Source organism: Microcaecilia unicolor, chromosome 4 (assembly GCF_901765095.1).
Source record: "Microcaecilia unicolor chromosome 4, aMicUni1.1, whole genome shotgun sequence".
NCBI classification, from domain to species: Eukaryota; Metazoa; Chordata; class Amphibia; order Gymnophiona; family Siphonopidae; genus Microcaecilia; species Microcaecilia unicolor.
This window is the reverse complement of record NC_044034.1, coordinates 210,898,875-210,924,382: the sequence shown is the minus strand read 5'-3', so window position 1 is coordinate 210,924,382 and position 25,508 is coordinate 210,898,875. Positions and strand designations below refer to the sequence as shown.

The following is a 25,508-nucleotide window of genomic DNA, read 5'->3' as shown; positions in this document are numbered from 1 at the left end:
AGTCTACTACTACTCAACAAACAGCCTCTTCAGTGGTGCCACAGGTGGTTTCGGGGAAAAAGTGTGACAAAACGCAGGTTTTTACAAAAGCGGTGCTAGATGGATAAAACTACATTCCAGCATACAGCAGCTCCCAACACCTACCAGTCACCCCCCAGCTACCAAATGGCAGAGGTAGATCAGAGAGCTCTGACCGGCTCCGGTGCCCCGGCTGGCATGCATTCCTCCGTCATCACCATAACACCTGCCAGCCCCCAGCCCCAGGACCACATCCCCTGGTCTGTCTTCAGCACCCTCTACTTGAACACTTGCTGCTTGGGATTTGTGGCTCTCTTGTACTCTCTAAAGGTAAGACTGGACGTTCTGCTTTTCTTTATTTGCTGCCGCACCCCTAACCCCGATCTCGTTCCCTTCGAGCATCTGCTTGTTTTGCGCGCTCTCTCCCTCGCCTTGTCTGGTGCGTGTGTACAAGTTTTCTAAACGAACGGGGGTTGTTTACTAAAGCTTAGCTTAAGTTATCTGCAGCAGTCCTGTGCGCCCTGCTGCAGATAACTGGAGCTAAACTTTAGTAAACGACACCCCCCCCCCCCCCCGAGTGCTAAACCCAATGCAAATGACCGCTCCGTGGATGCAAAGAGTTCGCTCAATATTGGTGGTACTCAAGCACCCACGGAGCTGAATCCTATATGTCTGTGATGGACTATTACGAGCAATTTAGTAAAGTTAAGCTGTCTGTTTTCCTTTCTTGAGATCAGCAGAGAAACGGGATAGCATCCAGATCAGAGGAGCACAAGTTAGCGTTTTTTAATGCATGACGTGGGACCTAGCTTTGCGTTTTCTGATACTTGAAAGAAAAATAAACCGGGTGGGAAAGGATAATAAGAGCCCCACCTTTCCCCAGCCAAATTGGGTAACAACTGTATTACTTTCAGTCCCTTTTATATTGTTCAGTTATGCTGCATCTGTATATTTAACTTGTGTATGCTATACTAAATTTTTTTTTATGTAATTTGTCTAGATGATTTTTATACATCACCTTCTGTTTGGTAAGGGGGATTAATAAAATGTATACCTCACTGGCACCAACACTGAGATTGGCCTCTTAGAGACCTTGAGCCAAACCTGGGCAAGAGCCTTAATTTGGATGAAGCAAGAACAATTGCAATGTGCTCATCTGCTCTGGAAGTTTCACACAGTAGATTGTAAAGGGCACCATGACCTCTTATGTGCCTTATAACCAAGGGGCAGCCATTGTGACAATGCCCGATACAGATGAGGGTCGGGAGAAAGAGTAGGGCAAATGATAGTATAGAAGTTAGGGAAAGAAAAATGGGCCTTATGTTTGCAATTAGTTGCACAGAGACCTCTAGCCTGCTAGGAACCCTGAAGAGCAGCAATTTTACCTCCATCTACAACCAGAGGTGCTAGATGAATGCATGAAAAACATGTTCCTTACAAAAACAAGTGAATGGCATACTCTGGGGAAATATACAAGCTGTTCTTTACATGGACTATTGGACTCTCACACTCACTGTGTCTCAGTTACGCAGTCGCACACACTCTCATTCTCACACACACTCTCTCTCACAGACACACTCGCAAACCAGTCTCTCTCTCTCTGTCACACACACACACACTCGCACATTCACTCTCTCTCTCACACACACACTCTCTCTCAAACATACACACTCCGAGGAAAACCTTGCTAGCGCCCGTTTCATTTGTGTCAGATACAGGCCTTTTTTACTAGTATGAAATAAAATGTAATGTGGTCATTTCACTCACTGGAATAGCTTTATGTAAGTTATGACTTTCATTAGAGTTATACAGTAGCAAAAGCAGTAAATATTTTACTTGAGGAAGTGCTGCTTAAACAAAATATTGCTTTATATAACAGCCATCGGATCTTTGGCTGAGTATGATGGGCCTGATATTAGCCGGTGGCGGGCAGCGCGTTTGCTGTCTGCCGCTGGCGTTAAACCCGGATATTCAATGCTGGGCTATATCCAGCAACCAACATTGAATATCCAGGTTTATTTTGGCCGCTAAAACGTTAGCCAGCTATGTTGATATTCATCACTATCCAGTTAACTATTTTAATGGTCAACGAGAGGCCTGCTGTTTAAGTGGCTTAATTTGAGCGCTCAACATAGCCAGTTTGGTGCTGAATATCTGTACCTAACCGGCTGTGTCATGCAATATTCAGCAGGAGATTAGTTTATCTCCTACTGAATATCTGAGAAGAGGTGCTTTAATGCTATTTAGCTAGTCAGGAGTCGTTCCTGGCCAGTTAGTTTTGAATATCGGGGTGGGGGAGGGGCAGAATGAATAAGGTGTGTCACTTGCAGAAGTCAATGGGAAAAAGTCCCAGTTTTTGCTTTTCCTATTGGGGTATAATGATCCCGGAGAAGGGCTGACTACTTCAGACAGTGTTTCCTCTTTCCTGTGGGAGCAGGTGCCTTTTTTTTTTCTTGGAATACTTAGATTTAAAGGCATCAGTCTTTTTTATTTTCATTCTTTGCATCTCTCCCTGCCTTTTACTTAGCATGCCTCTTGCCAGCCTCTGCCATATTTAGTGCATAAACAGTAGTCATAATAATTTTGTATTTCTAGATTGCTCTTCCAAATCTAGCCCAAATGGAATTCATAGCATTTTTTTTTTATTTTATTTTATTGCTTTACAATATTTATAATCAAGTACAACCTCTTGAAAAGAAAGTGATAGAATTAAAGGAAAATTTTTTTTACATAATTCAGAACATAATCATCATTACCAATTTTATCACTCAAGTCCACAAACAAGATTCCAAGATCTTAAGAAAAAAGAGGAGATAAATCAAAGGAAAATTTAAATTAAAGAAAAAAGCTTTCACAAAGGGATTGGTGATTCAAAATTTATAATACTCCAGATGTCATCTTGGAAGCGATAAATTTTGAGAGCTGAGGCGGATCCGTGAACACATATTTAACATTATCAAACCTTATTATACACTTGCAGGGGTATCTAAAAAAAAAAAAAAAAAGGTACCTCCTGCTTGAGTTACTGCTATTTTCATTGCGAGAAATTGTTTCCTTTTCTTTTGAGTCTCTCTTGAGAAATCCGGAAATAAGGAAATTCAAAAACCAAGAAATGGTTTCTCCCTATGCTTAAAAAAACATCTGGAACAACCATGCCTTGTCAGGAACTAAGGCCACGGTTGCAACCAATGTTGCCGCCATAGCCTGTTGAGTATCCGATGTCTCAAGAAGAGCTGTTACATTTAAACTCTGTTGAGCCAATTTTTGAGGAAGATAGAAAACCTTTGAAAATGGTGGTAGATTATTTTCTGGTATACAAAGATTTTCAAGTAAATATCTTCTTAACATATCCCCAGGCTTTATCATAGGTACTTGAGGGAAATTTACAAAGCGAAGGTTTTGATTCCTGGTATAGTTTTCAAAATTTTCAGTCTTAATTCTTAGGCTAGATACATCTTTAACAATAGTCAGTTGTATATTCTCAGTCTTTTGAATTTTTTGTTCCATTGTATCTAGTCTAGAAGAGATTTTTTCTAAATCATTTCCATGTTTTTCAATCTTCTGTTCAATATCTATTATTTGCTGAGTTTGTGTAGTTACATGGGAAAGAAACATTTGTCCCAGCTGGGACATAAGGTCCCACAATGAATCTAATGTTACCTCCTTCGGTTTGGTAATCAAGTCAGCAGGAAAAGGGAATCCTTGTCCAGCTTTCTTCTCGCCCATCGCTTCCATTCCCCGCAAAGTCTCTCCAGGCAAACAAGGATCTTCAAGAGGAATAAACCTCTTATCTCCTGCTGTTGCAAGTTGTTCTTGGGTCCCCGGCGATTCCGACGTCGAAAAACCCCTGCGGGAGGACGCTGTCGCCCCCAAGAGCGGGGAACTCGTTGCTACTGGTTGCGGGGGCGGAGCTCTCTCAGAGTTGTTTCGAGCCCGTAAGACGCCGAAGGCTCCTCACTATCGCCAGCGTCTAAGTTCGGGGGAGTCCCGGGTTCACTTCCACCAGCCCTCTGCAACACAAGAAACCGATCTATCGGTCCAGGTATCTGGGAAGGAGTCTGGGGGGGCGTGGGCAGCAGCCCTTCCTCTTCTTTTAGGCATGAGCAAGGAATAGTGGTGCAGCTAGTCGCAGAAGCCAGCGGCCATCTTGGAATCCCTTCATAGCATTTTTTTAAAGGTTCAATTAGTCTTTAACCCAAAGAGTTTATCTTCTGAGGGGCTGATAGTGTAAGCTTGAATTATAGCCCTGTGCTAATGTTCACACATGGCTTCCTAATGCAAGTATGACACACATTTTGCAACTTAATGCAGTAACTAAATCTTGTTTATCTTGTTGGGCAGACTGGATGGACTGTTCAGGTCTTTATCTGCCGTCATTTACTATGTTACTATGTTATTTTTATTCCATATATATATGTGGAATATATAAATATTGCTGTCATCACAATAGTGAAACTTTAAAAAAAAGGCTGCTCTGTTCTGATTTGGAATGTCATTGCTGAATTACTCTGGAAGCTTTTATGCATCTTTGAGACCGCCATATGACCCCTGAAGCAGAGATATGTTGCTGAAACACGATCCACGTTAGTTCCACTGCACTTCTTTTTGGTCTCGCCAAGGTATTGCCATATTGTGTCTGAAGACAGACCTATAGAACCCAGCAGTCTGTCCTACAGTTGCCAAGCCAGGTCTCTTGAAAGCACACATCGTATCCAGAGGTGTAGCTAGGTTTTGACGTCTGGGGGAGCAGACTTTTGTTAAAAAGACACCAGAAGGGTAGGCCGGCCATAGCATCCCACAGCAGAGAAGGAAGAACTAATCTCCAAACAAAATAGCAGAAAATAGTTAACCAAAAAGATAGAACAGTGCGACTCAAAGTCCTTAAAAAAGGAAACTCAAGAATGATAAAGTTGAATCCCAAACCAACCAGTACAGATCCCTATAACAATTTCTTTAAATAAATCCACATATGATATGCTTCAAGGGAAAAGAAGTGCAGGGTCTTCTTGGACCTCATGTGCACTACAGTTCTGATACCCACACCAACAAGAAGCTTGTGTCGGAACTCAGAAGGCACAGAGAGCAATGCATGTTGCTGGTCCACAACACACTTCCTTGGTTAAGAATGACTGGTCTAGGCACATGCAGAAACACACCTGGTACAAAATAGGGAGACCACAAAAAACATTCATAAAAACTGAAATGGTGACCCCCCCCCCCCCCTCCCCTCTATCCAAGAAAGCTAGGCTCTATAAGCAGTGCAGTATCAGTACACGAGAAACAGAAATGCATTTTCTCCTGTACTCTACAAAATACTCTGGCTATAGGGACTCCCCCTCACCCTCCTGTATTCGTGCAGAGATGCTTTCACCTAGTAAAGGGGTCACCAAAACAGACATCAGATGCAGATGTGGTTCCATGTGTCCCAATGAAAGAAGTTTAATTTTACTTCCATTTAATTTCAGCATATTCCATCATTATAACACCAGGCTTCCCAAAGGCAGATTACAGCAACAGTTAAGGTCAAGAAACAAGATGTTCTCACTGAAATTTTGCCATTTGTATTGTATAGAACAGTGTAGAAAAATGAGCACAAAATACAGAGATTATAACTGCGGTTTCACCCAGCTATAATAATTTTTAAGCTATTTTAGTGATGTTCAATTTTTATTTCATGATATTTATATCTAGATATGGGAAGCTTTCAAATAAATTAAAAAGCTATCAAATAAGTAAAAAAGAAAACAAAACCATTTATCCTCCACCTTTTAAGGCACTGCCTATCCAACTGGAACAGCTTTAAATAATCTTTTGCCATTGCTTTAGCATTTGCTATTGTTTTGCGTGAACTAAAGTCCGTATAAAGGACTAGATAGGAACACCCCATCTCCTGTTTTCTTCAATATCCTTGGACATCACCCCTTGCTTCCCTGGCCCTCCTCCTCTCTGGATCTCCCTTGCTCCCTCCCCCTCTGAAATCTCCCTCTTGCTTCCCTTGGTGACCCCTCCTGTTTTGACTATCACCACCCCATCCCTCCCCTTTCTTTTTTTTTAATTTTATGGGCTAAAAAAAGGCTATGTGTACCCTTTCCCCTACTGTCCATTGATTGCCTCCTGTAACCCAACCCCCCCGTCCATCAATCGCCTTCTGTAACGTAACGTAAACCAACCCCCCCCCCCCCCCCCCAGGGCCCTAAGAATTATATTTCATTTTTAGCTGGAACAGCTAGTGCCCGAGGAACCCTTCCAATTTCCATCCCACACACACAGTCAGTCAGCCAGCCTGCGAACTGCCAGCACAGCGCACGTGGTCCCTTGGCCTTAACTTACCCCAGAGAAGAGCTCAGCTGAAGCTGAAGCCGAGGCCAAGAGGCTCCGCATCATCCAAGTGCCGAACAGCTGGGCATGGGTGGCCAGCATGGGCTGCAGCAGCTGCACTGGTGCCTAACACCGCGCCGACCACAGCACTGTGTCTGAGGAGGAGAGGAGGACCCCTGGGGCAGGCGGTGGGCCTGGCTCTGGCTCTGCCTGCCCCACAGTGCTGTGCTGCAGTGGAGTCACGTCAGAGAAAAAAGAGGACACACAGGAATGTCGTCAAGAGCTCTGATGAGAATGCACGGGTAACTTGGCTTAGCAGCAGCAGCAGCTCAGCCTCAGAAGTCTGTTCCCTTCCCGTTCACGGCGCAGAGCAGCAGCAGGCACTCACGGACTCCATGCGGGAAGGCAGCAGCAGCGCACATGCGCATAGGCACCATTTATTGAGAAAATCCATTTGGGGGAGCGACCGCTGCCCCTGCGCCCCACCTAGCTACGCCACTGATCGTATCCCAAAAACTAGATCCATTCCTTGTTGCTCACTCCACCAGATATTTGGTGGTTTTCTACAAGTCTACCTGGCTGATATTTATTTTTGTTACATTTGTACCCCACGCTTTCCCACTCATAGCAGGCTCAATGCAGCTTACATGGGGCAATGGAGGGTTAAGTGACTTGCCCAGAGTCACAAGGAGCTGCCTGTGCCTGAGGTGGGAATTGAACTCAGTTCCTCAGGACCAAAGTCCACCACCCTAACCACTAGGCCACTCCTCCACTCTTGATAGCGCATAGGTATAGCTTGGTATGGGCATAGGAATAGCACCCTCACTAATGTGCTAATGATGGTAATACTCTTCCCCCCCCCCCCCCCCCCCCCCCCCCCCCCACCACCACCACCACCACCACCACCCCCAAGGCCAGGATGATTTCTGTAACCTTTTAAGAGCCCTCTCCAAAAAAAGTAGGCAAACTGTGTGTACCTATGTAATGGTTTATGAACACTTGCCCCAGGGAATTGTTCAAACCCCCTTTAAAACGAGCTATGCTAGATCCCCTGCATACATCTTTATTTGCACCGCTTGATGTGTGCTGAGAGGAAAAAATCATTTTTGAATCATTTTAAATGGGAATGTATTAGTACTACTTGAAAGAGTAAATAACTGTTCCTGTTAACCTCCTCTACCCAGCTCCTGATTTTATAATCCTCCATCGTATCCCGTCTCGGTAGTCTCAAAGCTGAAGAAACCTAACCTGTTCTTTATCATTTCTGTTGCCCAGAAGTATTGCAGTAGATAAGGACCATGGGAGGGTGGCAGAATTCATTGCTACTTCTACTCATGTGAGTGTAACATTACTGTCTGGGCCAGTAGTGATGGGAACTAAGGGAGGAAACTGCCACTGTTTAGAATTGGGGTGGTTCGGCCAGGAAAAGGTATAAGTAGAATACATGGGAGTACAGGAAGGCTGATTTCCTTTTCCTTTTATTTTGGAATAAAGAATTTAGTGACAACATTTTTTTTATAACTGGAGAGGAAGTAGTCAGCAATCACTTCCCTACATATCTTACAACTTGTAAGATCCTTGCTGCCCAGAAAAGAACAAAGAACACTAACCGGACACATGTTTTACAACATATAAGAAATGCTTGACAAGTGAACAAGATGCATGTATCCAAAGCAAATGCGGAGATGAACTGTCTTTGCTTATCTCTCTCCCACAGCCCTCAGCTTTAGGGGGATGTGCACAACCATGCTCTTGCAACCAAGTGAGGGACTAAACCAAGGTGCATCTCTAATACCAAGGGGGAAGTAGATCGGAAATCATAAGAGACTCTGTCTTTTGGGGACGAGTAAAGTTTTCCCTAGCCTGTAGTGCCCTAAAGGAGTTTATTGAGTATTTGACTGCAAATTGAGGAGCAGTGACACTAACAGTAAATGTCTTGAAGTGCTAAGGAAGGAATTATGATTTTGAGGAAGTGTTTGTGTCTTGCAAGAGATCAGAAGTCTGAGAAATCAAAGATACCCAGTCTGGAACCCTGAAGAAGAAAAACTGAATCCTAAGGACAGGATCCAATCAGTACCTCTAAATGAGAGTTGAAGACTATATCTAATAGCACACAACTTTTTGTGTGTGTGTGTTCATTCTCTTGTAAATACTTGATTGGGAGGGGGTGGTTAACCTATTAAATGTGTTTTAGGCTGGGAGCCAAGATGGTAGCAGTGTAAGTCACATCGGCCGGATGCTATTGCATACCGAGGCTGTTTCTGTGCCTAGACGTGCTCCGATCCCTGGATGCTTGGGCGGTATGGGGAGAAAGAAAGTGGTTGAGCGATGGGTTCCCTCTGCTCCTGCTTCCTCCTCCAGATTGTGATAGACAAACGTGGAGAGCTTTGGCACTAAAGCGGCTTCCACTTCAGTTCCCCCTTTGGCTCTGCTTCCAGACTCGTTCGGCGGCGACAGCAGTGACGGAACTTCTTTGAGCCCCATCATGCAGGCATGATGCTGGTGGACAGTCAGGTGTCGGCTGGAAGTGGGCCTTTTCCTGACTCAGAGGGATCCCCTGTGGCGGTTTCTACTTCACAAGCTTGGCCATCAAGACAGGAGAAAATGCAATGGATACAACAAGCTGTGAAGGTACAGCCCCCAGTAGGGGAGTCATTGCTGCCTATGCCTTCGAAGCTGCTGGAGTTGTTAAGACCTAATGCCACTGAGTCCATTTGGGAGGCCTTACAGACTCTCAATAATTCTTCTCTTAAGGTTATTGAGACTTTTGGAGCTATTGCTGCTCATAAGACTCTTGAGCAACATTCCAAACAGACTGGATCTTTGGAGGCCAAGTTGGCTGACCTTCATGTTTCTGGCTCTGTTAAAGCTCTCTTTTAAGAAGATAGAATACCTGGAGAATCAAATAAGAAGGAAAAACCTTGCATTTATGAATTTTCACAAATCTCCTCTGATCTCACCATATGATATGGTAGAGAAGTACTTTACTGAGATCCTAAAAATTTCTCCACAGTACCACCACTTGTGCAGGCCCGATACTTAATGCTGGGGAGTGAGGAGTGTGCAGGGAGTCGTCAGAAAGATCAAATGAACCTGATGGAGTTTCTTGACTCGTCTCAAGTTGTTACCCAAAGAACAACCTTGTTGGTGACTTTTGTTTTAGAACCAGATGGAAATAATATTCTTTGCTTGTATTTTTGCTTTATGAATGAGTTGTTTTTGGGATCCAAAGTACATGTTTTCCTAATTTATCTAGAGATACGCAAAAGAGACACCAGAAAGTTTTGGCGTTATGACCCAGAGCCTTGGCTCTAGTTGTGAATTATGTTAAAATCAATGTGGTTTTGTTATTTGAGGGTAAAAGTTATTTCTTTCTAGATCCTAAATCACTCTTGAACTTTATAGTGGCAAAAGAAGAGTTGAAGGATAAGGTTTAATATCAGCTGTTGAGGGCTGGCTGGGGGGATTCGGTGGAGGATTTGTTCTTACTTAATTTGATTTTTGTTTAGCTCAAATTTCCTGTTTCTTGGCTCCTTTATTTCCTTTCATTGTGGACAATTTGTGAGATTGAATTTTCCTGTGCTGCTTTGCTTTTTTTCCTAGAATTGTGAAAATTGTACGGTTTGTTTTTTTTTGTGATTGTGAATCGAAAACTTAAATTTTTTTTTAAAAAAGCTCTTTTTAAACAAAACATTCTCCTGGAGTGAACTGAGTATTTTGTTTTCTTTTTAAATCTTTCTGAGCATGTTTCGAATTTTTTTTCTTCCTTTGAGTCGGCGAGGGCCTTGGACACCACCTCACTGCCCACTAGAACTCTTTTTGAGTTTCCTCGTATTTTTGTGTACTCTCTGGCAGCCCTCACCTGCCAAGACAAAGGTTAGAGCAGGTTAGCAACCTATTGTACACAGTGTGACACTTTTTTTTCAGATTTAATGACAATGAACGATCACTTGCCACCACGCATTTCCTCTTTGTCCCGTCGGCCACCGCCATCTCACTACAATTAATACCTGGCTGGTGGGGATTTCCAAGAACCACCAGCTGAAGATGTTCTTTGCCTGAGCCCCCCTTGCTGTCTGAGCAGCAGGGGCGTCAGTGGCGCACTTCTAGCTGCTGACACCGGCAGTCCCCACATAAGATCAGTTTATGAACTGAGCATGTGCAGAAGTCCAGCATCAACAGCTGGAAACATGATGCTGACTTCCCTGATGCTCAGACAGCATAGAGGGCTCAGGCAGAGAACATGTTCAGTCTGCAACACAAACCATACATGCCACACAAATCCTCTTGGCGTGCCACAGGTTCCTGACCCATGGATTACAGTATCTTTTGTGTGATTGTAGTTGAACAATTCAGATCTGATCTGACTATCAATTCAAAAACACTGTTCCAAAGTTTTAAGCTTATCAAGGTTTTCTTATACTGCTAAGACCATCCAGAAAAGTGCACAGGCAGCAACCAATTTACAATTTTAAACACAATATTCTTTACTGTAAATTCCAAATGGCCAATTGATTTTCGCAGAATGCTTGGAAAAACTTTGGGCTATATGTTGCCACACTCAAGCTAAATGGGAAGCAATTTGGGAGCCTTTCTTGGAACCCTTCTCTTGTTAGGGGGCTGCTGGCATTTGGCACTCTATCCGGAACCCCCCTTTCCTTTTTTTTAAATGGGAGGGTTGGTGGGTGGAGTCAGGCCACACGTGGGGAGGAACTAAAGGGGAAAAAAAATCATTTTCAAAAATGTTAGAAGTACATGTTAGGTTGTATTACAACGTTAGCTAAGAAAACGCTCAGGTTGTTATAGGAATAGTGCGTTTATGTTCTTAAATCATTCTTTTGTAATTTGACATGCATTTTCATAAATTTGTATCTCTTGTATGTTATGTTTCTCAATACTCAAAGACTTCTACAAAATGTTTAAAAAATATATAAGTGAAAGCAAATGAAAATTCTACCAACAATAAAGAACAACGACGTGGATAGAGAAACATAGGTTTGCTTGCTTTGTTTTGGGTGATGATGGCTGAGAGGAGAGGGGAAGGGAGACTAACCTCATGGGCTTCAGCCATCATGCCATCTCCTGTTCTCACTCTAACCTCGGTCAGCTCTCTCCTACTCACTCCCTTTCCGCTCCCTGCACTGATGCCCTTCAATTTTCCAGGCCACCGGCAGCGTCAGTGAGGTAAGCAACTGCCTTTTGAGGCCCTGGACATTCTCCCTGTGTTGTGACCCGCCAACAGGAAAATGTAGCAGAGGGAGAGCTTCCACTGATGCTGCCGGTGGCCCGAAAGATTGAAGGACAGCGGTGCATGGAGTGGGAGGGCAGCCAGTAGTGCTCAAAATATAAGCAGTGGACTGGCCACCAGGGTTGGGGGGGTCCTGAGGCTGGAATGGGGGGGCTAGGCTCCCAAGCCCCTGCCCCCAATAGCTACGCAGAGTGGAGACTGCATAGGCAGAAGCATAGGAGGATCGCCTCTGCCCCAGCTGACCTGGCTCAAAAATCGGCTCACAAAATTTCCAAAAAACTAACAACCAGCTTCCAGCACACCACTGGTTTTATTCCTAACAAGCAAATGAAGGCAGAGAACACCGATTTCACCGGTATAAAAAGTACTGTAGCACTGGAACTCATTAGTATTTCTCTACTTCCAGCAGATGGTGCAGGTTGGATTAGTGCAGCAGGATTCTGTAGCAGAGGTCTGACTCCTTCGGACCCCATGATTGAGTCCCTGACCATTTTTTAGATCTTTCTCTCTCTCTCTCAGGAGCCTGTCTAAGGAACTTTGCTCTTAGTGAGCTTGAGGGAGGGGATTGGTTCCCCTCTGCAGCCCCAGCCCTTGGCACACGAGGGTTGGTTTGATGAAGCAAGTCTAATAGAGGTCCCATGGAGCTTCTCTCAGCAGGAGCAAGTGTTCCTCCTGGATGGCCAGGGCTGCCGAGAGGGGGGGACAGGGGGGACAAAAGTCCCCGGGCCCAGGCCTCTGGAGGGGGCCCGGCGACACCGCAGTCCGACCCGCCCTCCCTCCGTCGCTCCCAGCACTAACCTTAAACGCCTCCTTTCAGCACGTTTGCAGCAAGCAGCAGCAGGGCAGGCCACTCCTTCCTTCCGTGTCCCACCCTCGCCTGATGTAACATCCGCGAGGGCGGGGCACAGAAGGAAGGAGAGGTCTGCCCAGCTGCTGCTTGCTGCAAACGTGCTGAAAGGAGGCGTTTAAGGTTAGTGCAGGTAGAGGGGGGGGGCGGCGACCTCGGGTGGGGGGGTCCGGCGATGACGACGACCTCGGGTGGTGGGGGGCCCAGGGGTGGCCTTGTCCCAGGCCCGGCTCTCGCTCTCGGCGGCCCTGTGGATGGCCAGTACCCTCCATGTAGCTTAAGACCTGAAGTCACTGGAGAGGCCAGAGAAGAAAGCGGTTTCCACGTTTCAGCTGCAAGCTTTCAGTCTTGAACCTGCTAGACCACAGGCTTGACTTGGAGATAGCTCTCGCCCATTACTAAAGTTTGATTTGCATGAATGTGAACCAATGAGGCCTACTGGGTATAGTCAGAGCTTGCAGTTAGCAGCCTTCAGTCCCAGGAATTACATGCACAGGCTAACAACTGGCATAGCCATTTTAATAAGGACTTCACAAGAAGTCTGGCATGTTTGGGTTCCCAAGTCAATGCAGATGTAGTTAAATATTCTCTGAGACAGGACCTTTGTGAGAACATGTTTATAAAAAAAAAACCCCACTTGATTACCAGTTTTTTATGCTTACCCGAACTGCCCAAGTAACAGGAGAAAGTAGCATTGAGGTGGTTTCCCATTTTGTATTCAGTTATAAAACCAATTAAGGACAAGCATGATATGGATTCTTAGTAAGATATGGTAAAGGAGTCCAGACACTAGTCTATACTGCAACTGCGGACATTATACTAGACTGATGCACAATCCAGAATTAAAAAAAAAAGTCCATTGATGTTACTGAATGCAAGATCTATATGCTCTGAAAAATTACAAACAAGAGCAATACATTTCTCAAATTATTTTCTAATATATAAACTTCATTTCATTGTAATATTTCCATACTAACACTGTAACCTGACCAGTACTTGTGCTTGAAAACAATCACTGCAGGTTCCTCTCACAGAATCTAGTCTCTGCATGTCGCAAGTTTGATTAAAACACTGCATATTCACCATACCCAAATAGAACCTCTAGAATTACCTAAATAGTATCCAAGCCACAATATATACAAATTAATAATGAAAGACCATGGTTTATCTCCAAGAAAAATAACCTTCAAACACGTGAACTTCAGCTAATGAAAACAAACAAGTCAGTGCTTTTACAATGGCTGACTTTGTGCCATGTTTGGAGTGATCACCTTTTTAATGCTGCTTTTAACTCCTAACCCGTATTCACTTGTTCAGAACCCTTAATTTATCATCCTCACTTTAATATTCCCTTAGCTCTTGTTTGTCCTGTTTGTCTGTCCTAATTAGATGGTAAGCTCTGTCGAGCAGGGACTGTCTCTTCATGTTCAAGTGTACAGCGCTGTGTATGTCTAGTAGCACTTTAGAAATAAGTAGTAGTAGTAGTAGTGACAGATGATGTGGTATCTCCACAGACAGGCTAATTCTTAAGGAGTTTATCATCCCAAATTTAGAGACTTAAATTCCTGCTAAACTTTTGTATCAAAAGCATTTATTTGGAGCACTCTATTTACCATATAAACTACTATGCAAGATCTTGCAATCGCATTACAGAAAAAAAAAAAAAGACTGCAAAAAGTAGCTCCCCCTAGACTACCTTACAATCAAGTGGTGTAGTCAGGGCAGGAGTGATCCCCATTCATTGTTGCCCATGTTGGCTCTATTCTCTAAATTGTTGCTGTAATATCTTTCATCAGTCTTGTGAGATTGCCACTAGAGGTAATGGCAGCCATTTTGAGAGCAGAGCCAGCATGGGCAGGAGCAACTTGGGGATTACTCCTGCCCTGACTACACCCCTAGACTGGCAGGGATTGTAAGATAGGCCTGATGGGGACACCTACAAATGGGTAGGGGAGAAATGCAACTTCTGTTTGGAGGTGAGGGAGGGAGACAAAGCGCTAATTTTTGACTTCCACCAAAAAAAAAAACCACAGCCAGTTAGGCCGAAACCATCACCGTAGCTTTTTGACTGAAACGGGCAGAAAAAGGATTTTGGGCCAGTTTTGGCATGGCAACTGAAACAGAAATTCTGTCAGCCTCTACACTGAAACATACTTTGATTAGGGATGCCTAAATTTTTGTACACATCTGTATATGATCATATGGATGTGTCATGTTCTAGAGAGTGCTCCATTAGTTCTACATGATCTTATTTACGTTCTGTCTTTTTTATTTAATCCTTTGCTCTATGATTAGCAGGGGCCCATCCACATTGGGTTCAGGCCCACCCAGCAGTAGTGTACCTTTTTGTCAGGACTGGCATTGGTCAAAGGCAAACTGGACCCTTGTGATTTGACATCCCACTTCCTCCCCCACCATGCCTTTATTATAGGGCTTACAGAGGTGGATGGCGAGAGGCGGAGATATGCCAGACCCTGGGAAATGGGAGAACTGGGGGTAGAAAAAAATGCTGGACAGCTGGGGAAGAGATGCTGGACAACAGGAGGGAAGGGGCTATTGCTGGATCCAGGAGTAGAGTGGAGAGGGAGAGAGAGATGGGGGACAATGGGAAGGAGGGAAGGAAGAGAGGGAGAGACATTAGACCCAGGGATGAATGGAGAAGGAAGAGAGGGAGAGATGTTGGACCCAGAAACATGAGGGAGTGAGGGAGAGATGCAGGACAAAAGGAGGGAAGGAAGAGAGGGAGAGATGTTGAACCAAAGAGGAAAGGAAGAAGGGAAGGGGGAGAGATGCTAGACTGGGGGGAGGAAGGACAACAGGAAAGAGTTAGAAATACTGTACCATTTTTGTTGGGGGGGAGCAGACATGCTGGACCATGGAGAGCAGGAAGAAAAAGAGGGGGGGGGGACAAGAAGATGCTGGAGTGAAAGGGACAGGAATGTCAAGCCATGAGGATAAAGGGGATTGGGAGGGAGAGGGAGATGAGTGAAAGAACAACAGGTGCAGAGGGTAGAAATGTGGTAATAGGAGGTTGAAGGAGTGAGATGGGAGAGCTAGGGGGTGAGATGAGATGGAAAGTTTATGGGTAGGTAGAAAGTTAAAAGACGAATATAAATATTTTAAATAAAATTTATTAACTGGAACATGTTAGCTTCAGTAAATGTGCATCACAGATGAATATGTATTGTATCAAAGGAAGTGCACTTCTGTTTTTATTTCTCCAGTTTTGCAGTACTTGCTGAGTTTAACTGCTTGGGGTTTCCAGTTCAATTTTGGTCTTCAAATTTCTATTCCTAATTGAGATCCCTTGTTCTGTATTTGGTGAAGATCTGTCTGTGTTTTTGGCGTGAAGTCCTGTAAAGTTGCTTTATGTAGGTGGTACAGGCAGGTGGGAAGATCAAAGGAGGAGACAGGGAGGAGAGGGGATTGGGAGGGTCCCCTCCTTAATTTCTGCCTTGGGACCCTGTATGTTCAACACTGGCCCTGATGAGGAGCAGTGTTAAAACAGCAGAACTGGTCATATATTAGAATATAAGCATTGCCATACTGGGACAGACCAAAGGTCCATCAAGCCCAGCATCCTGTTTCCAACAGTCCAGGTTACAACTACCTGGCAAGAAATAAGCAGTGGATTTTCTCCAAGTTCATCTTAATAATGGCCTATGGACTTTTGCTTTAGGAAATTATCCAAACCTTTTTTAAACCCTGCTAGGCCAACTACTTTTCCCACATTCTTTGGCAACAAATTCCAGAGTTTAATTACACGTTAAGTGAAGAAATATTTTCTCTGGTTTGTTTTAAATTTACTACTTTGTAGCTTCATTGTATGTACCCTAGTCTTAGTGTTTTGGAAAGAGTAAACAAGTGAATTACATTTACCCGTTCACTCCACTCATTATTTTATAGACCTCTATCATATCTCCCCTCAGCCATCTTTTCTCTAAGCTGCCTTAGCCTTTCCTCATAGGGAAGTCATCCCATCCTCATTATCATCACCCTTCTCTGTACCTTTTCTAATTTCAGTATATCTTTTTTGAGATGTGGTAACCAGAATTACACACAGTATTTGAGGTGTAGTCTCACCATGGAGCGATACAAAGGCAATATAACATCCTCATTTTTGTTTTCCAGTCCTTTCCTAATAATACCTAACATTCTATTTGCTTTCTTAGCCGCCACCGCACACTGAGCAGAGTGACATCTAGATCCCTTTTCCTGTTCGGTGACTCCTAATATATAACCTTGCATCACGTAACTACAGTTCAGGTTCCTCATTCCCACATGCATCACTTTGCACTTGCTCACATTAAACATCACCTGCCATTTGAATGCCCAGTCTCGTACCTCTTGTAAATCTTTCACAATCCTCTTGCAATTTAACATCTTTGAATAATTTTGTGTCGTCAGCAAATTTAATTACCTCACTAGTTACTCCCATCTCTAGATCATTTATAAATATGTTAAAAAGCAGTGGTCCCAGCACAGACCCCTGAAGAACCCCACTATTGAGAATACTGACCTTTTAAAACTACTCTGTTTTTCTATCTTTTAACCAGTTTTTAATCCACAATAGAACACTACCTCCTATCCCATGACTCTCCAATTTCCTCAGGAGTCTTTCATGAGCTACTTTGTCAAATGCCTTTTGAAAATCCAAATACACAATAATAACTGGCTCACCTTTATCCACATGACCTGGGTTGGCCACTGTTAGAAACAGGATACATATTACTAACTCCGCAAGCTAATTTTTCAGTTCTATCAGTACTCTGGGATGAATGCCATCTGGACCAGAAGATTTGCTACTCTTCAATTTGTCAAATTGCCCCATTACATCTTCCAGGCTTACAGAGATTTGATTCAGTTTCTCTGACTCATCAGCTTTGAATACCATTTCTGGCACCGTTATCTCTCCTTGGTGAAGACCGAAGCAAAGAATTCATTTCATCTTCTGCTGTGGCTTTCTCTTGAGTGCCCCTTTTACCCCTTGGTCATCTAGTGGTCCAACTGATCATTTTGCTGGCTTCTTGTTTTGGTCCTGAGGAACTGAGTTTGATTCTCACTTCAGGCGCAGGCAGCTCCTTGTGACTCTGGGCAAGTCACTTAACCCTCCATTGCCCCATGTAAGCCGCATTGAGCCTGTCATGAGTGGGAAAGCGCGGGGTACAAATGTAACAAAAATAAAAATAAAATAAATAATATACCTAAAAAAAGTTTTTGCTATGTTTTTTGCCTCTATTGCAATTTTTTTTTAACGTCTCTTTGCCTTCCTTATCAGCACTTTGCATTTGAATTGCCATTCCTTTTGCTGTTTCATATTATCAGTTGGTTTCTTCTTCCATTTTCTGAAGGATTTTCTTTTAGCTCTACTAGCTTCCTTCACTTCACTTTTTATTTATTTATTTTATTTGTTGCATTTGTATCCCACCTTATCCCACCTCTTTGCAGGCTCAAAGTGGCTTACAATACATCATAAGTAGTGGAAGAATGTTATTAAATGAACATTTAGTATTGCAGGGTTTTGGTCGACATGATGATAATAAAACAAAGTAATAGTGTAAAGGCAGATATTAAGAGACAGTTCTGAATATAGGTGGGCGAGTTGTGCATATTCACATTGGTTGGTCTTTGCGGTACGCTTTATTAAAGAGATGGGTCTTCAGTAATGAGCGGAAGTTCGTAACCATGCTGGCTGTTTCGCCTTCTTTCCTTCCTTTTTAATACATGGAATATAACTGGCCTGGGCTTCCAGGATGGTATTTTTGAACAGTTCATGCCTAATTTAAATTTTTGACCTTTGCAGCTGCTCCTCTAAGTTTCTTTTTTCACTGTTCTTCTCATTTTATCATAGTCACCTTTTTGAAAGTTAAATGCGAACATATTGGACTTCCTGTCTGTACTTACTCCAGAACTGATATCAAATCTGATTTGTACCCTGGTGTGACAGTGTCCCACTGGTTATCCTCCTTCCACCAGGTCTCACAGATGCCTATTATATCTATTTTTTCATTTAGTGCAATATATTCTAGCTCTCCCATCTTATTTCTTAGGCTTCTGGTATTTGTATATAAACATTTCAAACTATTTTTGTTGTTCCTATTTACATCTTGCTCAGCAGTTGACAGTGATAATTTGCAATGTCGAAAATCAGTCTACTTTTTATTTAAAGACATCTGGTCTACTATGGTCTCTATTGCAATCTAACTATCAGGCAGTGGCGTTCCTAGGGGGGGGGGGCGGTGGGTGTGGTCACTGAGGACAAGACTCTGGGAGGAGTTAATTGCTTTGCAAGGAGCTGTTTACTTGCAAGGAGCTGTGCCCTCCAGCTGACCTTGTTAATCACCCAGTGCAACCACTCCAGGTGCTTGAGAAAACAATTATCTCCCTCCGCTATTTCTCTCTGCGTGTTTTAGTGCTACTTGCTAAACCGGATATCTATGCCACCTCAAGTTTCCGGCTGGAGGCTTCAATTAGAACGTTGGAGGTGCCTTTTACATATATAGAGATAATAGCCATTATGCCCATTAAAACGGGCGAGATTTCCAGCTACCCTCCTCGCCAGGTCGCCGCCGCCCCTACCTCCGGAGTCGTCACTGCCGCCGCCGCCACCACCGCCCCCCCTCCACCCGGGCCGGGCGCTCTGTTCGCCACTGAACTTAGAGCGCCGAAACCGCAGCAGGCAGATCAGCTGAGCTCCCGTCGGCCTTCCTTCCCTGCCTGTGTCCTGCCCTCGTGTGACGTAATGTCGGCGAGGGCGGGACACAGGCAGGGAAGGAAGGCCGACGGGAGCTCAGCTGATCTGCCTGCTGCGTTTTTGGTGCTGTAAATTCAATTGCGAAGAGAGGGCCCGGGTCGGGTGGAGGGGGGGCGGCGGCGGCGACTCCGGGTGGGGGGAGCGGTAGCGGAGACCTCGGGGGGGGGGGAGCGGTAGCAACCTCGGCGGTTCCCTCCCTCCCCTTCGCGGTTTCCCTCTCTGTCCCGCCCCGTCATCACGTATTGACGTGGGGACAGGACAGAGAGGGAAAGTCTCTACTGCGAATTTGCGGGTGAGTATGGTCACTCGCAATTTATATGTTTGATGTGCACAGTTATAGAATAAGAACATAAGACCAAGGGTCCATCTAGCCCAGAATCCTGTTTCCAACAGTGGCCAATCCAGGTCACAAGTACCTGGTAGAATCCCAAAGATGCCAGAATCCTAAAGAATAGCTAGATTCCATCACTTAACCCTCCATTGCCCCAGGTACAAATAAGTACCTGTATATAATATGTAAGCCGCATTGAGCCTGCCATAAGTGGGAAAGCGCGGGGTACAAATGTAACAAAAAAAAAAGAGTAGTAAGATTCTAGAATCCTAAAGAGTAGCTAGATTCCATGTAGAGTCCCAAAGAGTAGTAAGATTCCGGAATCCTAAAGAGTAGCTAGATTCCATGTAGAACCCCAAAGAGTAGTAAAATTCCATGCTACTTAACCCCAGGGATAAGCATTAACTTTCCCCCAGGTCTACCTTAATGGTTTATGAACTTTCTTCCAGGAATTTGACAAAACATTTTTTTAATCCAGCTATATTAATACTTTTACCACTTGCTCCAGTATCAGTATTTGAGTTCCAGTACTTAACCATTCATTGAGTGAAATATTTTCTCCATTTGTTTAAATATTCTACTGTGTAATTTCATGAAGTGTCCCCTATTCTTTATACTTTTTTGAAAGAGTAAATAATCGATTTGTGTTTACCCATTCCATTCCATTCAGGATTTTATAGACCTCTATAATCTCCCCTCAACCATTGCTTGTCTAAACTGAAGAGCCCTAACCTCTCTATCCTTTCCTCATATGAGCATCGTTCCATCCCCTTAATCATTTTGGTCACCCTCCTTTTGTACCTTTTTCAAGTTCCACTACATCTTTTTTGAGATGGGGGCGACCAAAATTACACACAGCATTGAAGATTTGGTCTCACCATGGAAACAATAAAGAAACATTATGGTATTTTCTGTTTTATTCTTTATTCCTTCCCTAACAATTTCTAATATTTTTTGCATCTTTGGCTGCCGCTACACACTGAAAATATTTCAATGTAGAGGGGCATAATCAAACGGGGACACCCATCTATAAGGGCGGCCATCTTTAAGGACGGCCCTGTAAAGCAGCGTCCCTGACCGTATTATCAAAACAAGATGGCCGGCCATCTTTTGTTTCAATAATACGGTCGGGGCCTGCCAAATCTCAACATTTGGGCCGGCCGAGATGGCCAACATTGGTTTTTGCCGATAATGGAAACTAATGGCAGCCATCTCAAAACTGGCCAAATCCAAGCCATTTGGTTGTGGGAGGAGCCAGCATTTGTAGTGCACTGGTCCCCCTCACATGCCAGGACACCAACCGGGCACCCTAGGGGGCACTGCAGTGGACTTCATAAATTGCTCCCAGGTACATAGCTCCCTTACCTTGTGTGCTGAGCCCCCCCCCCCCACCCACCCCAAACCCACGCCCCACAACTGTACACCACTACCATAGCCCTTAAAGGGTATCGGGGGGCACCTAGATGTGGGTACAGTAGGTTTTGGGTGGGTTTTGGAGGGCTCCCATTTACCATCACAAGTGTAACAGGTAGGGTGGGGTGGGCCTGGGTCCGCCTGCCTGAAGTGCACTGCAGTACCCACTAAAAACTGCTCCAGGGACCTGCATAGTGCTGTGATGGAGCTGGGTATGACCTTTGAGGCTGGCATAGAGGCTGGCAAAAGTTTTTTATTTTTTGGGTGGGAGGGGGGTTGGTGACCACTGGGGGAGTAAGGGGAGGTGATCCCCGATTCCCTCCGGTGGTCATCTGGTCAGTTTGGGCACCTTTTCAAGGCTTGGTCATGAACAAAAAGGGACCAAGTAAAGTCGGCCAAATGCTCGTCAGAGCCGGCCTTCTTTTTTCCATTATTGGCCTAGGCTGGCCATCTCTTAACCATGCCCCCGTCCCGCCTTCGGTACACTGCCGACACGCCCCCTTGAACTTTGGCTGGCCCTGCGACAGAAAGCAGTTGAAGCCGGCCAAAATCAGCTTTCGATTATACCAATTTGGCCGGCTTTAGGAGAAGGCCGGCCATCTCCCGATTTCTGTCGGAAGATGGCCGCCCTTCTCCTTCGAAAATAAGCAGGATAGTGTCCACAATGACACCTAAATTCTTGTCTTTGGTGGTGACTCCTAATGTGGAACCTAGCATCATGTAGTTATAACTTGGGTACTTCTTCCCAATGTGCATCACATTGCACTTGTTCATGTTAATTTTCACCTGCCATTTGGATGCCCCATCTTCAGCCTCCCATGGTTCTTCTGCAATTTGTAGCCTAAAGGTCTGTCTGGGTTTAGCTTTCGGTATATATATGTAGACAGCTAAGGTGATTGGCTATTTTGCTTGGTGTGAAAGTTTGACCTTTCTGAAAAATGTGATCTAGCTATATTTCATGCTACAGTAATGGTCTGAGTTGATTACATCAACACTGTATGTGGGACTGCTTGGGGCTCTAGTAGAGGGTTTGCAGGTGGGTCAGAATGCGGCTGGCTGGATTTTGGTTGTTGGAGCATTGGGCACTATTTAAAGGCATTAAGCTGGCTTCATTTAACAACTGCTTTGTGTTGGTTCTCTCTTCTACCTCCAAAAACCTGCGCCATTCTCTCTCTATATATTTCAAGGTTGTAATGTTCTATTGGTGGCTGTTCTGTTAGGCCACGTTCTTTAACTAGAAAGCATTCTCCTGCTCTGTGCCTCTGCAGTAAGCTTACATAAAAGCTGTTTTAAACAAGCTAATTTTGTAACCATGTATAGTACTCCTTTTTGTGACACAAGTTTTAGTTCTGTTTTCAGTTGTCAGGATGTTGAATGTTAGGAAGGAATGGGGACACTGAAGAGCTGTTTGGGTTCAAGGAGGGAATGTTGTGTAGGAGTAGCCTAATGGTTAGTGTGTGCCCTGAAAACCTGGGCAACTTGGTTGAATTTCCACTGCAGCTTCTTGTCATTCTGGGCAAGTTACTTAACCCTCCATTTCCCCCAAGTGCAAAATAAGCACCTATATATAATATGATTGTAACCACAGAAAGGCAGTATATTAAATCCCGTTCCCTTTTTGAGTGGGTTTATGGCTTGGAGGATTTATTTGTGAATGGAAGCTGATACTTGGGTGTTCAAACAAATTGTATTGTCAGCCACTGGACTGTTGTAAATTAAACATACCTTGGGTATTTTTGCTGGGAGATGTGAAATGAGCATATGTATTCATGTGTTAACTTTCTCCTTTTCACAGGCAAGAGAACGTAAAGATGTGGGAGATATGAATGGTGCGATTGGCTATGCCTCTACTTCCAGATCGCTGAACATCGCAGCCCTGGTGCTGACTATGCTCCTCGTTATTTTGTTCGTCATACTATTTACCACTGGAATCTTTTCTTTGAGAAGCAGTTTTATATATGGGAATGGAAAGTAACATGCTCCTGAGATCTGAATGCAGATGTCAGCACATTGAAGTGACTTCCCATGTCATTGGAAATATTTGGTCTTGTATCTGCTAGCTTGTAGTAAACATACTTCTCGACAGAGATATGCTTAAGCTGTACAACCTATCATATCTGGCACTTGTCCTACAGAACACATCTGTTTGCATAACCCCCCACATGGTTATTCATTTGTATACATAATATCTGGGCCCATATATAGAAAACCTCTTAGTTCATGTCACATACAGAAGCAGTTATGGAGAGAAGTAACCAATCATGAAGCCTGTTGCACTCAGTTTCATCCATCTGTAAGAATAACTTTTAGAGATGCCTTGTTGTAATGAAATACTGCACTATAGGATTTAGTAGTACAATACCTTGGAATGGGACAGTTGCCTCTACTATGAAGAACATTGAGACATACATGGGCGCTCCATGTACTAATGCTGTGAGCCTGTCCTTGATCACCTGAATGTAAGGAGTCTTTTTAGTTGCTTTTTGCACTACTAGACTTTTGTACATTGGCATGAATGGAAGAGCCAACAATTCAGTCCACTGTTCCCTGAAGCCCTGTTCACATTTTGAATCTTTGTATAAGGGTGTTTCTGATCCTGGAGAACCAGTGTTACTTCTGTCTGCATACCTCCTCTGGCTGCTAGAATTTCAGACTTACTACACAAGAAAACCAACAAGGGGTACACAGGATGGCCACAACAGAGCAATTACAAACTTGTTAGATACTGAATGTCCAGCTTCTGTGAGTAGGCTGGTGTCAGCTAAAGCTTTTCTCTCATTCTGTCAGTAGAATAGGTGCTTTGTGAATTGGGTTCTTCATATACATTTCTCTGTGAGGCAGTGATGTATCAGCTGATGTGGCACTAGTACTGGATCATTCAAACACTTTGGCATCCTTTGCTTTCATGCTTGTGTTAAGTCCTTGCTAGATGGCCTACACTTATAATTAGCTTTTTTTTGGGGGGGGGGGTGCTTCCTATGTTCATGCAATGCTTTCTTGTGGAGGATTATTGTACAAGTTGTTGGTGACTTGAAATTGAAATAAATGTTCACTCGTATATTCTGCCTCTAGCTTATTTCAATCTTTTATTCATTACCTTTTTTTCCACCTGAGATCAAGGCAAAGTACAATTTTAAGTCAACTGTAAAATAGTTAATATGTATCATAAGATGTTTACAACTTTTATCTAATTACTATTGTTTGACCAACATAAGATAAATGTATTTATGGGAGTCAAGATGAAGTGGCTTACAGGATGGAGCCCTATTAGGAGAATCAAGATGTCTGCAGACTATTCAATAATGTTTCTATTCAACCCAAAAGTAATTGTTACTTATAAATTATTTGACAAAGATCAGTTAAATAGCTCTAAATAGCTCTAAATTGGGTGAAGGGATATGAATTTGAGTTTGATTCTATGATTGTATTATGGATGTGAGGGGTATCATATCCTAGTAGTTGCTCATAAGCAGGTTCCAAGGAAAGAAAGACTAGGGAAAGAGATGGATAATATACCTGCAGGGTACCCAAAAATCAGACAGGCAAGCAATCTACAAGATCCAAGATGGACAACAAAACAGCAGACCGATATAAAAACATAAATAATTAAAAACCTGACACGGCCATGTTTCGCCCTTTCCAAGGGCTGCGTCAAGGGCTATAAAGCCCAAGAGCTGGTGTGTTCCAAAAGTATCACCTAATTGGTAAAAGCTTAACTCCAAAGCAGCAACTCTTGGAAAGGGTGGAACATGTCCGTGTTGGGCTTTTAATGATTTATTTTATTTGTTTTTACATGGTGAATAAACTTGGATCCTTCTTTGCACCATCGATCTGCTGTTTTGTTGTCCATAATATTTTTTTTATTTTATTTTTGTTACATTTGTACCCCCCGCTTTCCCACTCGTGGCAGGCTCAATGCGGCGTACATATTGTATACAGGTACTTATTTGTACCTGGGGCAATGGAGGGTTAAGTGACTTGCAGGACATGCTAAATGAATGCAGGAAATGGTAGACCTGCTCTTTTTGTATGACACCACTCTGCTCACATGTGGTAGAGCACATTGACTGTTAGGCTTTTCAACTAGAAAAATATTTAAAGGGCAAGTCTATATTTTCTACATGCTCATTGCACAGGTAAATATTAACACTTATGATGTGTATGGATGCAAGCACCTGTATAAGTGCAAGCGGGGCACCTAAGTGCTGTTCTCCAAATACCCACTTAACTTACATAGCTTATGTTTGAAAGGGGGAGGGACTTAGGTGGGGCTCCCACTTATATGTGACTTATAGAATATTGTAAGTTACTTGCATTCCTGCCTCATTGAGGCGCCAGCGCTTACACCAGTTCTAAGGGCAGCGATTACCTCTGGGTAACCCCATGCGGAAATGTTTTTCAAAGATTTCTGCTAGCACCAGAAATGTCATGTGATGGGGGTGGAACTACCACAGGCACCCATGTTGGGTCTGCAGTAGTTTGGATTGCTGAATGGTAAGTCCGTGGTGGACTTACTGCCACTTAGTAAAACAGCCCCTAAATGTTTAAGATGCAGATTCTGAGTTATGCTAGTAGGTAC

At 43.7% G+C, this 25,508-nt stretch overlaps 1 protein-coding gene across 1 annotated transcript; it reads left to right on the top strand.

Annotated features, from left to right (window-relative positions):
* On the top strand, positions 1-23,992 carry LOC115468007 (dispanin subfamily A member 2b-like). Its single transcript, XM_030199516.1, has 2 exons — positions 1-348; positions 22,725-23,992. The coding sequence occupies exons 1-2, from the start codon at positions 100-102 to the stop codon at positions 22,902-22,904; spliced, it is 429 nt and encodes a 142-aa protein (XP_030055376.1). The 5' UTR covers positions 1-99; the 3' UTR covers positions 22,905-23,992.
* The last annotated feature ends 1,516 nt before the right edge of the window (positions 23,993-25,508 follow it).